General features: G+C 45.6%; 1 protein-coding gene across 2 annotated transcripts in view; it reads left to right on the forward strand.

The window, feature by feature from the left end:
* Positions 1-7188: 7188 nt before the first annotated feature.
* RRAS2 (RAS related 2) overlaps positions 7189-15787 on the forward strand; it is a 45488-nt gene continuing 36889 nt past the window's right edge. For both annotated transcript variants that reach the window (XM_082317026.1, XM_082317027.1), the window contains exon 1: positions 7189-7471. In XM_082317026.1, coding sequence (XP_082173152.1) covers positions 7367-7471 — 105 coding nt within the window. In that variant the 5' untranslated portion in view covers positions 7189-7366. The remainder of the gene's footprint in view (positions 7472-15787) is intronic.

Genomic DNA, 15787 nt, shown 5'->3' on the forward strand with positions numbered 1-15787 from the left:
AGAACGCATACTGCTTCCTCCTACTCAAATGCCTGTTAATGGATCATAGGAGAAAAATATTTTGATTTGACACAATTTGTTCTTGGAGAAGAACATATTGGTTGTCAGTTACCTCCTTGTTTTCCTTCAGGTATTTAGGAGAAGAACATATTGGTTGTCAGTTACCTCCTTGTTTTCCTTCAGGTATTTACAAATAGTTTAATTATTTGTTTTAATACTTTTTCCAGAAAATGAGATTAGAGTGACTGATCCATAATTCTCTACTCTTCCTTTTCTCCCGTTTTAACATATTTATCCTCTTCAGTCTCCTGCACTTCTCACCTGTCTTCTGTAAAGTGCTGAGGGTAACCACCAATGCCTCCGAGACTGCTCACCGTGTACTTTACAACAGTTGTCAGACCCAGCTGATTTAGTGAACCTACCTAAGTAATTTCTCACCCTTTCTTTCTCTATTCAAGCCTAACTATCATAATTAAGTGGACCTAGAGGAGCAGGACTGGTGTGGGAGCTTTGTGTGAGTAGTGGAAATGTGGCTTTGGCATTGCAGCTCTCTTGGCTGCACTATCTTACCAACTCCAGGAAACCAATAGAAGCCAACTAAGCTGTGCCCACAAACCCTCAGCTTTTTTACAAGGTGAGTGGCAGAGGTTTCTTGGGGCAGGTGGTAAAAGCTAACTGCCTCCTTCCATTTTGGGGCAGCAGGATCACGCATGACCGAAAGGCGTGTGAAAATCTGGCTGTTCCCAAGCTTGAGATTGAGAGGCTGTTTTGGATAGCCAGGCATTTCCTACACAAGAACTGTCTTTTTGTTACCCGGCTTCTCTCTCATTGCCCTGTGGAAACATCAGAAAGGTAAGAAAGCAAATAAGCTTGTGAGTGTTAGGGGAAAATCAGAAGTTTCTGATATCCTGTATGAGGGGAAAGGAAACTAGCCGTGTTTAGCCTTTTGGCGGTGAATCGAAAAAAACCCAGTTTCTGTGTCTTGTGCAGGGCAGGAGCTCCAGTCATACTGTGGTGCACGAAGTGGCTGTGTGCATCGATTAAGGTAGCTCATTTTCTGGACAAGGAAATCCAGCTGTGGTTTGTGGGATTGTCTTTCACAGCATTGCTGGCTCATTCCCATCTGAAGCCCCCCAAATTGTGGAGGTGGTGGGCTGGGGAATACACTGTGTATTCGGCTGCCGAGCACCATCAGGCTGGAGGGGGCTCTCCCGCAGTGTGACGTGAGAGAGGGGCAGCTCGCTGGGGTGTGAACGCGAGCCCGGCAGGTTGCAAATCTCCCAAACTGCTCTCATGCAGGTGGCATGTGCTGCAATTGGGACGCACACCGAGACAAGCACGGGGACAGAGAGTTGCAGGTGTTACCTCAGCTCTCAACCCTGAACTCGCCACCCACGGGTTCACTGCAGCACGCCAGGAGCTGCAGGGCTCTGCAGCAGCCCTCTCACTGGGTAACGTTCTGGCACTGTGTGGCAGCTGCCTGCTCCTGAGAGACAGCACTCAACCTTCCCCCTGCATTGGGAAATCGTGGATGCAGTTATCCACCAAGGCACAGGCACCATAACGCAGGCTCCTCTGGGATGCTGGGGGCCCTCTAGCCAGCAAGGTCTGGCCTTGCCCCATCCCTCCAGCCCAGAGACATGTCTCAGAAGATGCCATGAAGACCTCTGTGGTGGTCTCGGGCAGCTCTCTGCAAAGGGCACGAACAGCGACTGAGGGCATGCATGGGGGCTCGCCAGCCCCCGGGGAGTGGTCTGGTGCGGTCCCATACTGCGAGGAAGGTGGGTCAGTGGTGACCACAGTAGATGGAAAGAGGTTTGCGCTGTAAGGGATTGAAGGCACCACGCTTCATGGGGCAGCACGGACGTGGCCGCTCTGCTCCGGAGGGCCCTCGTGCTGAACAGCAAGCTAATGCCATCTGCTCCCAGCCTGCTTCTGCTGTGTATCACAACCAGCAGTTGTACCTCTAGTTACTCACTTTACCTGGAAAGAGACCAGAAAAAGTACAGTCTCCTTTCCAAGAGAGTAAGGGTCTTCTTGCAAGTAGTGATTTAGAGGTGATTTGTGGAGAAATTTTCTTTTGAGCTCACTTTCACATTTTTAGGGTCTATGGGAAAGGTCTAAAAGATACCAGTTTGGGTTTCTTTCCTGCTACTTTTTTATGCTAGCAATATCACAAAATAAATATATAAATAAATGTGTATGTAAAAATATATAAGTACCTAACATGTAAATATGTATGGAAAAAATCAAGATTGGATTGCTAGCTTTGCTAGAGGATTGCCTGAATGCCTGGGTGTGCAAAACCTGACCTGCTCACTAAAGAACTGATGCTGGTGCATTCTCTAAAAAAAAAAAAAAAATTCGCCCACATGTTAATTGCTCAGTGCAGTTATGTAAGTGTTAGGGAAAACATATACCATCATAAACTTAAACAATCTTGTCTAAAAATCCTATTCCTACACAGTTTATTTCACTCTCTTCTCTTGGGATGTTATTGTTTTGTAATTACTACTGGGTATAAACACATCTGAATTGCTAAAGTAATCATAGTAATTAATAAAAATCGACAAGACCATCTTACAAATTACAGCAAAAAAAAAAGGGAGGACATAGTATTTATCCCTTGTAGATCAGTTTCAAGCCTCAGAGAAAATGACACAATTTGAAGTGTTTACTACAGGCTACTGGAATAGGTAGATACAAAAATAGATGAACATTTATAAAAAGCTGTAGCTACTTGGCTGAAAATAGTTTTACTTCTTACTCAGATAGAAACTGGTAAGTGTGTCTGAGGAGAAATGGCTTTTCTTTTAGTTTCTGGGTGCTCATTATAAGTGTAACAAACAGTTCACATTTTTTATACACAGGAAAAATTATTGCCTGCTTTATTCTGAATTAGGTCTTACATTCTTATATCCCAAGGAAAATCAAATTGTTTATAATTTTTCTCCCTAGCTTCTTGTTTTATGGCTTTGAGAAACCCAGTTTCCTTCCCTCTTCTTACAGTCAGCAGTGGAGTTCTTGGTGGGAATTGCAGCACATGGATCTCCTTAGGTCACAATATCCACACAGTACTGGGGTAATGTTTAAGGCCTTCTTGAGCAAGGTAAAGAAACAAGTGCCACCATTGAGTATACAGATAATCCTAAATTAGTGGAATAACTCAGTGTTAAAGTTACCTACCATGCTGACTCATGTCCCAGAGATTTTGTAACTTTTTTCTGTGGTAAGACTGTGAACAAGTTTTCTTTTAAATAAGCTATTATGTTCTCACAGAGCACTTTTAGCTTTCAATATGTCACTTACTGCATACACGTCTTCTAACCTTCCAAACCCACATCTTTGCCAGGCTGCCAATGTAAAATAAAGTTCTGGATCTTTCCCCCAAGCACTTCCTGAAATCTTTTTTTTCCTGTCATTATATAAAGCGCCATGGTGCTCTTTCTTTTAAGCTTGCCATCTGGATGTCATTCTTGATTTTGTCTCTTTTTAAATATGCATATTCAGGCTAGACCTGAAATGACGCAGCTTCTTTCTATGTAACGGTTCTAAAAGATGTACTTTCTTTTCCAGACATTTCATCAAAACTTTGGTCATGTCTTCATCATCTCAGGTCTTGGTATTTCAAGTTCCTCCTCTCTGTTATGAAACCCTGTGTTTTCTACCTCCCTAGGGATATGCAAACTGGTGCTGCAAAATTTATTTTCCTGACTGCGTGGACCATACAAAACCCCTTTTGAATCATCTTCCCCTGCCGCCTCCTATCAGTCACAAGTTTCTTGCCTTCACCTTCTAGGCACCTCACCACTCAGCCTTTCCTAGGTTAGCTGATCCTGAAATGAAACCTGGCATGTGTTGTATCCTCATCTCCACGTCTTTATTCACATGTAAACCCCTTCTCTCCTGAAACCAGGGCTCACAGCAAGAGCTGCTGGTGAGGGAAGGCAAGGTGCCGAGTCTCTGCCAGGGCTCAGGGTGCAGGGAGTAGAGACTGGCACTTCCAGGGCTGGTTCTGCCCTGGTACCCTCCTCTGGAGGGTCCAGCTTCTGTCCATTGGCAGCACGGGGAGTACAAGACAACCGTTTCCATGTATAAAATTACTATTATGCATAGATGTTTGAACACCCCAGGTTTTAGACTATAACATCTCTGTCCTTAAGACTTTCTCCCTCTACCTATGTTTATACAACAAAGAGAAAACAATTCTTACTGGAATATTTGGATGCAGTTATAAAACCACAAAAAAAAATGCTGTTCATTAATTCCTGTCCATCTCTTGTTTTTCTGTGATCACTACCTTGTGCTTTGCAAGAATATCACTCTATTTCTGAAACTGGATTTCATTACCAAAAATAACAAATGCAAAGAATTTAACAGTAATAGGTTTTTGCAATGGTCTTTTTTAAAGTAATGGATGATTGTATTAATTGTTTTAATCCTTTAACATATCTGTCGGTTTGTTTAAAAAAACCCCACAATTTTCCTGTAGAATGCACAAGATTGGATAGCCACGTCAGTGAGAATAGCTATTTAAAAGGATATATAATGAAACTGAAACCTAGAAAAAGATAAGGGAAATAAAAATGTTTGTTTTTCTATGTATCTTCAAACCAAGAAATCAGATATCCTGTTGCAACAGTTTGCACAGAGATTAGTGTGTTCTTAAAACTCACTTAAAATCTGCTTTGCGCATCAGTGCCGTTCCTGACAATGTAGTTTACTGGTTACTGTACTAAGAGCCAACTATGAGATCGTAACTGTATTTTTATTAAAAAACACCCAATACTTGATAAACTAGCAGCAGTTCAATTTCTGTTTTCACTTCATCATAGTCTGCACTTCATTTTTTCTTAAGCTAGAGAATGTAATTAAGAATTAGGAGAGAAGGCTTGTCATGCTGCCTTAATACTCAGGCAGGTTCCTGATCATGACAGCGGCCAGTAAGTGATTCGTAGGCGAGAGCACCAGAACCAGGACGCGTGGAAAGCAACTCATTTCTCATAGCCAACCCGCCTTCAGGCTGCCAGTGTTTTAGAAACTTCCCGAGTCAAAACGGTGTCCCTGCTCGCTGTGCTTAGTAGCTGCTTTATGCTCTGTGACTTTGTCTAACCTTTTGTCACTCAGATGCACTTTTGTTTTCCCTTGTGGCAGCGACTTCCACAGTTCCATGATTGTGTCTGTGGAAAACAGTATCTTTTTTTGTTTGTTTAAACTTGTTCCTTCATACTATCGCTGGGTGTATTTTAGTTCTGCTATTTTGAGACTTTCTCTGTTCAACTTCTCTGTGCAGCTTAGGACTTTACAGATCTCTGTTGTATCTCCCACTCACTAATCTCTTTTCCGAACTGGAAAATCTTAGACTATGTATTCTCTCCTGTGTCAGTTGTTCCTTATTTCTGATCAGCCAGGGCAATAAGGATGTGAAAAAGCAGCTCATCACTACAGAAGAATACCAAACCAAGGGGGGCTGAATCCTGACATTCCTCTTCCAAAATACAGTTGTGAATCCCAGTGGCAAAGTGCTTCCCTCATCTCCCTCTCATACAGTCACCCCATTAACTCACGAGCTATCGGTTTGTTTCCTGTGTGTTGAATGCTCTTACCTTCCACTGAGCCAGAATGAATGTTGAAAGATGCTATTTTTTATCTTGTTTTCGGTTTTACAGTTTTGCTTTTTTAAGCAAAGAAATCCAGTGCAAGAACTGCAAAGTTCAGCATGAGAAATTAGGAAATGGTAGAAGTAAGATTACAGGTACATCATTGATTTACCCCATGTGTATATACGGTATCATGTTAGTTCTTAATTAGCTCCACAATATGTTATTTCTCTGTTAGTGGCTGCGTCAGGCAGCCAGCTCACTAACCAGGTCCGTACAGGGAAGGAGGCTCCTGCCTGCGGGACCCTCACCTCATTTGTCGCGGAGCCGAAACGCGCGTCAGTGCAGACAGCCTGGGTTTCTTGGGTGCGTAAGCAGAAGGCTCCCTGGATAGCCGTCCCTGCCTCCCCACGCGGCTCCAGCGTTGTACCGGGCAAGTCCCTTCAACAAAGCCACGGCCGCTACTTCTGTTTTCGTTATTTTCCAGGTGGGAGGAGCGTGTCTGCGTTACAGACTTGCTGGTGGGGCTCCGCCATTCAGGAATGCGGTCGCAACTGATGGTCCCGTGCTGGCAAAAGGCTGTATGTATGTTTATATATGTAAAAATGATATGATTTTACTGCTGTATTTCTTTTCTAAAAGGGGAGAGGGAGAGGAAGGGAAGAAGGAATTACCTGAACGTAGGTCTACCAGCAAAAGTTCTGCTTCTTTCTAGTATGTGCAATGGCCATCTGCCTAGCGTTTTGGATGTCCAGAAACATGTCGGACAGTAAATTATTACCAAAATAGGGAGGTCACTACTGAAAGCAGTAGTCTGCCGCCAGAAGAGGTAGTAGAGATGTAAAGGACCAAGGTGAATTTACCACGGACTGCAACCAGAGTGCCCTGACCGCGTACAGAAAGGAGGAATGTGGGTCGGTGACGCCCCATGGTGGGTGACACGCCGGGGAGAGGGTGGCCTTGGTCTGAACGGCCTAAACGAGTGGGAAGCCCACGCACGGGCATGGTCACAAGAAGACCTGACGACGAGCGGGGAAGGGCTGAGGTCTCTATGGCTTTTTTCCCCCTTTGCCCTCCTGGTGAATCTGCGCCTGACATTAACGAAGCTTCGGCTTTAAACCCCGCTGTGCCTCGGCTGGGCATCCGCACGTAGGGGCAGTAATACCTCCCTCCGCACCTCCGGGGCATCAGAGAGCTTCATTAACGCCGGTGAAGCACTCAGCGGCGGGAGGACGGGCGCCCCGGGAAAGCCCATGGGGAAATCACTAATTACCTCGTCAGCGCTTGCTTGGAGGGAGAGCGCGGAGGAGCGGGGCGGCCCAGGGGCTGTCACAGCCCGCACGGTACAAGCACAGAGGCGTGGTGCCGAGGAGCCGGAGCGGCCCCGGGCAGCTCGCCGCTCGCCAGTCCCCGCCGGCTCCCGCCGCCGCCGGCGCGCAGGGCCGGGGCGCTGAGGGGCAGGCCCCGCCCCCTCATGCATATGCGCGCCCTCGTTAGCATGGCGATGAGGCGGGCCCCGCCCCCCGGCGGCCATTTGTAGCCGCGGCGCCCTGGCTGTGGGGGCGGGCGGTGCTCCCTCCCCTCGGCCCCGCTGCACCGCACCGCACGGCGGGGCGCTGCCGGCGGCGCACTCGGCGGAGCGCAGGGGCGGCGGGGCCTGCGGCTGCTCAGCGCCGGCGGGCCGAGGAGGAGGAGAGCGAGAGGGAGAGAGAGAGGCGCCGGACCCGGCGGCGGCGCTGCCGCGATCGGCTCCGCTCGGCTCCCCCATGGCCGCGGGCTGCAGGGACGGCCCGGGGCAGGAGAAGTACCGGCTGGTGGTGGTGGGCGGCGGCGGCGTGGGCAAGTCGGCGCTCACCATCCAGTTCATCCAGGTGAGGGGCCGCGGCGTGCGAGGGGGGAGCGGCTCCGCCCGGCCGCGGCGCCGGGGCCTGGGCGCTGCCCGGCGCGCAGCGCGGGGGGGCCGGGGCCGGCGCGGCGGGCGGCAGCTCCCGGAGGCGCCGCGGGCTGGCGGCGGCGGGGCTCGCCGCGCTGCCGGGCGGGGAAGCGGGAAGCCGGGGCGGGGAGGCGGCGCCGTGACCTTGAGGGGCCCGGGGCGGCGGTTGGGGCGCGGCGCCCGGGGCGGCGCGAGCCCCCGGGAAGGTTCTGGAGGGCGGGAAGGGGCGGACGCCGCCCCCGGCCCGCCGGGAGCCGCCGCCGGGGGCCGGCGCCGCCGGGGTGGGGTCGCGCCGCCCCGGGCCGGGCCGGGCGCGCACGGAGCCGGGCTGCGGGACGGCCGGGGTCGGCGAGGTGCTGCGACCGGTGGCCTCCCGGTGGCGCGGGCGGGGTCCGGCGCCGCGCTCCGCCCGGGAAGCGGCGGTGGCGGTAGCCGGCCGGGGCAGCAGTGACACTTGGCGTCCGGCGCCGAAATAGCTGCCGCGGGGCTGAGCCCGCGCCTCCCGTGCCGGCCCCGCCAGGGGCGCGGGAGCGGGGCACGCCGCGCTCGCTCTGAGCAGCCGCGCCCGCCGCCCCTCTGGGCTCTTGCTGCTGACGCTCCAACTTCTAGATGATTGAACTTTTTTTTTTTTCCTATTCGTTTCCAGTAAAAAACATGACGGAATAGGTGATGTCAAGTGTGCGTATCAGTCTCACGAGGAAGAGTCCTTTTTCCTGTTAGGCCACTAATTCAGCCATACCCCCTTTATTTATTTTCATCTTCTGCTCTGTTGCTTTTAGTGTTTCTGCCGCTGTCATGGGAGCATTGTTAATCTACTTCTGTCTGTTTATGGTGGAAGGAGGAGACAGCTACTTGGGTTCTGCTTGCTGGTATTGCTGATGGCAGATGAGCAAATCTGGAGAGAATGACTTTTTGTTTGTTTTCTTTCATTCCACCGAGGAGAGGCTGTAATGTTCTACCTACCCTTAAGATAGGCCGTTTGACAGCAAGGCAAACTTGTCTTGGGGAAATTATATTCTCAAAAAACATTTTGTTAGAACAGATGATCTGATAGCAAATAGGCTGGTTTTTTTACTTCAGATTTTCTTCACTAATGTATGGATCCATGTGTTCGTTAGCTGTGATACTCTGCTGAGAATTTAAGCTCTGCAGCGTAGACTAAGCAACCACATAGACAACAACAGTTTCAAAATCTGGGTAAGTATTGGATATGGAATGCTTAGAAGATGCAGTATTGTACAGGACATTAAAATAACTGACACTTTAGGAGAATTGGTTCTTTGGAAATCAGTTTGAACAGTGCATTTGAGGTGGAACGGAGATCTGTGTTGTGCAGGTGCCTTGTTTGTCGGACATGTAGGTTGCTGGTCAGATACTGACTCGCTGCTGTGTTTGAAGGTGATGGGGCCAGAACAACTGCAGTCCTCTCGGTCTGTGGATTGAATTCCTCGGTGCTTGTATATGGAGGTAATTAATTACTGTGGTTGACTGAAGCTGGTTTAGAGTGCCGTTCACTCAAACATGGTACTGTTGCTTCAGATGGTATTGCCTGCATCTTCCTGCGGACATCTAAACTGGTTGTGACAGTAATGTGTGCAGCTGGACACGGCTTATGTTCAGTTCTGAGGTGCTGCTGTCTTGGAAAATGTTGCCAAATGGATCTCTGAAGACCCTGGCCATGTTAAGGGCTTTTGGATAATATTAACTTTTCCAAAAAAAGTGTCTTTTTTTTTTTTTTTTCTTCCTTATGTCTTTAATAGAAATTAAAGCAAAGTTCACACTTGATGCCTTGGTGTGTCTGTTTATTTTAATAGCCATAAGGTTCCGCTGAGTACTGGATAACTTCAATATTTGAGTGCTGGTAGATATTTATTCTCTGAAGTAAAAGCTTGAGCTACACCCCGGTAGATATAAAAGTTTTGGCTCAAGTCCTGTGACTGACACTTGTCTTCCAGCGAATATAAGCAAAAGAGGAACCTGTGTCCGCTTTGTCACATATAAGAATCTCTTCAAATTAATAGCAGAAAAGGGAATAGCTCACTTTGAAAGAGCAGTGAGGGAACAGCACTGTAGCGTTAAGCTGTCATGTTGAGGGTGAATTTTTCAAAACAACTTATTGTTAGTTTGTATTAAATTATCTACATATTTTTGCCCTCTCAGCTGCTTTATCTTGAGATAAACTCTTGCCACCACAAAGTGATGTTTAGCAGAAAATTCAGCCTTCTGAAGAAAGAAAAAGACAAAAAACAAACAACTGAGAAATAGCTGGGAAATAAAAGACCTTCTGAACAAAACCTCAGGTGCCTTAGAGAAGAGTTTTTGTATTGTTGCCATGTAGTTGCTACATATTTATGGACAATAAGAGATGAGGCTTGGTGTATTATTTATATACCACAGTATCTTCCCGAGCTCTTAAAACTTAGGATGTTATCAGTGTGTGCGATGCCATGCAACCACTTCTGTAGTTTCTGTATGGCAAGTGTATTGCCAAATACGTTGTTTGTCTTTCAAGACTGCATAGAAACTGCTCCAAACTGTTTTAAAATTGATTACAAGCAAGTCACATGCTTCATTTTTGGGATTTCTTAGGATTAAGTGACAAACTCGTAGTTGCCTTCACTAAGACATGGATCAGTACTAGCCCTTGCCACATGGCAAATCTTGATGTCAGTGAAGGATTTAAATCTTCTTTTGCTTCTTTATTGCTTGGCTTTAAAATATGGCTGTCACCAACTCAGTTTTGAAGCTTAAAAAGGCAAGTTTCTTCTTACTAATACTATCAAATATTTCCACACTTGGTCTTGCTTTTCCTATAATCCTGTATTTAATTTTCAGTAAATCAGTACTTGAGTACAGTTACTCTTGCTTCAGTGCTGCTGATTGTTTTCCAGTAAACAAGACTGTTGTGGTGATAGGATATCATGGGAAAGCATGTGCCATGATTTATCTTTTATCTTTGAGAGACTGGGGAGGATTCATATTTGAAAATGAGAAAACTCTTCCTTCATTTCAGATGCAGAAAACAAGAGGAACCCAGGTTGTAGGAAGAAGCAGTTAATCTTCTTTCTTTTGCCAGCTTTCTGGGACTTGTGCGCAGTGCATCCATCCTTTCCAGCCTTGTTTAGGTGTTGGTGGGGAAGGAGGTAGCATTCTTTCTTATAACAGTAGTAATGGCTGAGGTTGGACTCTTATTATGGCAGTGATCGACACGTAAAGCGCTCCTGTGCACGGTGTCCTGTGTGGGAGAGTATCAGTTCCTGAAGGTTGTTGTGCCTCAATCTGAGCTGAAACAACAACGTTTTTGTAAGGAGGCTGAGTGAGCAAACCCGTGTCGTACAATGAAAGCTCTTTCACGTACTGGGTTCAGCATCATTGTGCTAACCAGCGCGGTGCAGTAGGAATGGTATATGAGATGTAACTGGTCACTTGCGTGTAATTGCTTGTGATCTTGGGTTCACTTTCCAGAAGTTCATCTAACAACTTGGAGAAACTTTAGAGCACAAATCAGCAGATCAGAGCTTTCAGTGGTTAGATGATTGGTGTGTTCCTCAAAATTCTTCCTCTGGGGAGATAAACACAGCTCGCTACTGCTGTTGGTGGGCCAGGATTTCATCCTGGGAATATAAAATCATTTCCTTTAAATCAGGATATGATATATGAACTTACTGCTGTCGAGCCTGTGCACTGTTAAGACAGGAAGTGAAGATGTTTTAATTGTAGAGGAGAGTCGATGGGATCTGTCGCAGCTCTAAACTTTAGGAAAGCAGTAGTGAATGCCACAGTATTCTGTAAAACTGTAAGTGATAGAACTAAGCATTCCTTCTCTTATTTAAAACATGCACAAATAATCCATCATGCTCACATCCCAAGAGGCAGAAAACTTTTAAAATGCATTGCAGCCAGTTAACTGGCCTCTTAGCAGGCTGAGGTATTTGGGAGTGTGAGCTGTGCAGAGCACACAGCTGTTGCCACAATAGCTTTTCTCCAGCTGTCATGCAGAGGTCTGTCACAAAATACCCCACATTCCCTTCTAACTCAGCCCTTTGTAATATTCAGGTTTCCTTGCTCAAAGGGAATACAGCCTAGCAAATACCTAATCACCCTCTGCATTTTTTTTATCCTGCAGTTGCTATTCACTTCATGTTTGTTCTTTTTTTTTTTTTTTTTGTCAAACTGAACAATGTATAAGCTAGTTTTAGCAGTATACAGCAAGAAAGCCACTAATGTTTTATTCTTTCAAATCTGCTCCACAAAACAGTGGATGCTTTCGATCAGAATTGTTAAAAGTATTTGTCATACTGTTTTTCCTTTTAATAAAACTATAGCTTTTGTTTTGTGACAATGACATGTATGTTTTTGCATACACAGACTTTGGTGATTTACAAGAATGTATTAGTTAATAAATGTCACTAGAACCTTGAGATGGTATTGACTGGATGTAATTCAGTGTGGCTGAGTTGAACTTAGTTTGTCAATCAGCTTAATGTTAACTATAGTAATGCATGAACATGTTTGAGACTGCTAAAACACTTAATGTGATATAAAATGTATGCAGGGGTTCAGTGTTTGGAGGTTTTTTGTTTGTTTACTGATTTCATGCTGTATTTACAAGCTTAATTCTTACTGCCAAACTTGTAAAATAAAATATTTTTCCTACTGCTCTTAAACTGTCAGTAACAAGTTCGGATTGGAGCTGAGCTTACTGGTCTACTGACTAGTGAGCAAAACAAGTTGGATGTAGATTTGTTGACTCTTTGAAGTTAATATCAGATGCTTGTCTGAAAGCAAGCATATATGACTTGTAGATGGGTGGTGAGCAGCTGTTCAGACTTTTTTTTTTTCCTCTTTTTTTCCTTTCCTTTTCCAAGCTGCTACTTTCACAAGACTGTTAGTTCTTCTTAACTAGCAATAAAGCTAAAGGTTGGGTTATCGCAAAGTATCTTTGATCTCTGATATAGCTGTTGGGCAAGAAAATAGCTTGTTCTAAATTTTATGGTAAAGCTCTAAAATAGAGTAGTAAAGCAGATTGAAAAGCAACAACTGAAAATGCAGCTGGTGTTTGAGCTGGCGTGCTGAATGTTTGACAGACCCTGATGTCTTAGTGTACCACTTTTGTATGCTAGACTTGGGGGATGTGCAAATCCCTCTGCAGTTTCTAGGTATTCTGACTAACCGTTGCTGACCGTCAAAAAAAAAAAAAAAAAGTTCTTCAAGTAAGCACATAAGAAAACCAAAGGAATAAAATGCCATGAATTCCAGGCTGCAGATTCATGCAGGGCTACACTAGGACTGGTATGCTTACATTTTGATAAAGTGTGGGGCCTTCTTACGGTAAGTAGTACAATGCAATGCAAGGTGATAAAATACGGTTTAGGAGAGTGAGCAACTGATTGTTGGCATCTATTGAGGTTAAAGGTGGGAAATAAAAACCCTAATCCAAACAAAGCACTTGTGATGCAGTCACCTGGAATAATAAGGGCTGCTTGTTGCACTTCTTGTGAAACTTGAACTGCTTGGCTCCTTGCTTTCTAGAGCACTACTAGCAAACAAAAGATTTGTCTCGTTCCAGTTAGTTGTATACCTACAGCCTGGGAAGCGTAGTAGATGACTTCAGGCTTAACTTGCAGGCAAGAAGGAAGCATTGGTTGGCATGTTAGTGTTCCGGTATGCCTAGCAATGGTATAATGCATTGTAACTTAGCCAGCAGGGATGCTGTGTATTAATGTACATATAGGGTAGAACTGAGCTGGGTTCAAAAGCTGGCATAAATCAGGAGTAGTGCTTACATTTTGAGATGCTGATCATTCTGGTTTTGAGGAATTTACAATCCTTTCCCAAAGTGAAATACCTTTGGGATAACTTAAACCACACTGCAGTCAGAAAGCACCTTTCCATGTGTTAACCCCTAGCAGCAGTTGTTTATATAGCAAGTAAATATTGACGTACCTTTTGGTTATCAGGTTGTCTTCTACTGCCACTTGCACAAGGAGTACTGGCACAGCTTCCCGGATTACTGGCCAGCGTGCCCTTTGCATGCTTGGGGATGAATAGGTAGCTGCTGGCCCATAGCCCTGTTCCCCCTTCCCTCCCGTGCTAGAGGGAGAGGCTCCTGCTTCTGGTTTTGGCGGGAGCTCTGAATTCCAGTATTCAGTAGTGGTGGTAGAGGGTAGCTCTTATGAGTAGAGCCCTTATAGTGAGAGAATTTTGAAGGACCTGAATGGCTCGTGTTTGTATACCTTACGCAACCTGTCTGCATTTACCGAAAGCATTACGGGCATTGGAAATGTGACTGAGCTCCTTGCTGTACCCAAAGGTAAATACCAGCTTCACAAAGTGAAATGTAGCAGTCTTCTGGCTAGTTGGTAGGAAGCTAGGTTTTTTGCAGACCTTCCTAAATGAGTCACTCTTCAGGTCTAGACTGGTATGGCACAAGTGGATAATTTCTCTGTTGGTCCTGGCCGTTCAGGTGGCTTAACTGCACTGGCTTGGTAGTCTTGTCTACAGTTATGGCCATAAGCACTGTTAGAAGAAAATGTAACATCCAGGTAAATGCAGCACTTACTATAAATGTGTTCTATTTCAAGAAGTATGTAAAACCAGCATTAAAACAGAAATCACACCTGTAAATGCTCCTTCTTTTTTGTTGCTTTGCATAAAACATGGCCAAAGATTTCTGCATGTAACTTTGATCAACCAAGACACATTTTTACTGAAAGAGGTAAATGGAGTGGGATCCAGATTGAAAAGCTTAATTGTAAATAATACCGGTAGGCAATGTTTGCCTGGCAAATGGTTTGCCTTACAAAGTTGCTGCACTTTTGTTTTGAAATGCCGACAGATAGTAGCAGTAGCCTGTTACTACAAATTTAGAGAGTTGAATTGGATCCTGGGTGATTTTTTTTTTATCTGAGCAGTGAGTGAGGCCCTACCTATTTGTCTTGAACTGTATCTTCCTTTACTGAGAGAGAGATGCCGTGTGATCGCGAACAAATTTTTTTCTTGGCTCCTTTTTACCTTCTGTTCTTTGCCATTTTTACATTCTATCTCACAGCTTAAGAGGGGTTGCAGCTTGGGTCTGGGATACCCTGTAAGGCGCTCTGTGGGAACAGGTAATACAAAAGAAAATACTGATTTCCTCTTTTTATAACTTAATTACTTGAAGTAGATAGCAGACAAAAAGGATGTTTACTTAATCTGTTTACTTTACCTTTTCTTACTTATTCTTCTCCAGCAACGCACCATGCATATACTTAAGCTAGTCACAGCCCAGTGTGTAAACTGCCTGAAACACAGTAGTGCTTCTAGATGGAACTTCCATGAGATTAAAATTACTTTTTTTTTTCCTTTATAGATTGCTTGCTTTTACTAGTTCCTTCTAAGAGGGCTGCCTGGAACGCAGTGCACAGGCTGTTCATGATTAAGTTAGAAGGTCACGTATTCATGTTTGAAGTGCTTGATCTTGTAACTAATCAAGCATTGTACGCAACACTGCCCGTCATTAAAGTGAGGTCAGCGTTTCTTATCTGCCGCTGGAAAGGGAAAGGCTGGAGAACTTGCACTTTAGCTGTCCTCAAGCATGCACAGAGCCTCAAACCTGAGCTGGGGGGGGTTACTGAGGAGGGCTGTAGCGCGCTTCTCTAGTTACGGGGGGAAGCGCTGCAAGCTCTGCTTACAGATGGAGATCCTCTTGGATGATTGAGTTCTGTGGTGACTTTTGGGACGTACAAATGTGCTCACACAAAGCTCATAAAGGACTGAAAAGGAGAAGATGCATTTCCAGAGGCTTGTGTGGAGCTCCCCAAAACCGTGATGGAAAGCAAGGGCTGTGCTGAAGTTGCGGCAGGTCCGAGCAGTGTGCTGGTGCAGCTGGAGAGACTGAAGGGCCTTGAAAGTGAGGGCAAGTTGATCGTTTGTTTGCTTTTTAGAAGGAACAGCCAGTGGCGAGGCACAAGGCTAGGGAAACATTTTTACTCTTCAAGCCTGAAGAACAGGGCTTTGCTGTAATTGAGGGTTTAATTTGCTAAGCTAGTACTACCGGTAAGGAAAAACGCTCAACAGGTCCCCCTGCTGCCCCAGCAATTTACCACTATAGCTATTTACTCCGTCTAGTTCACTGAAACTCCACAAGCGCTCAGAGTTAAAAATAACCAGGGAATGTTTTTACCCGGGATTGGTTACCCTGTCTGGTTCACTGTGCAGCTCTGCAAACAACTTCATCTGGCAGTCGTGCTTGTTTAACCAGACCTGCACCGGC

Source organism: Platalea leucorodia (assembly GCF_965183815.1).
Source record: "Platalea leucorodia genome assembly, chromosome: 7".
Lineage (NCBI taxonomy): Eukaryota > Metazoa > Chordata > Aves > Pelecaniformes > Threskiornithidae > Platalea > Platalea leucorodia.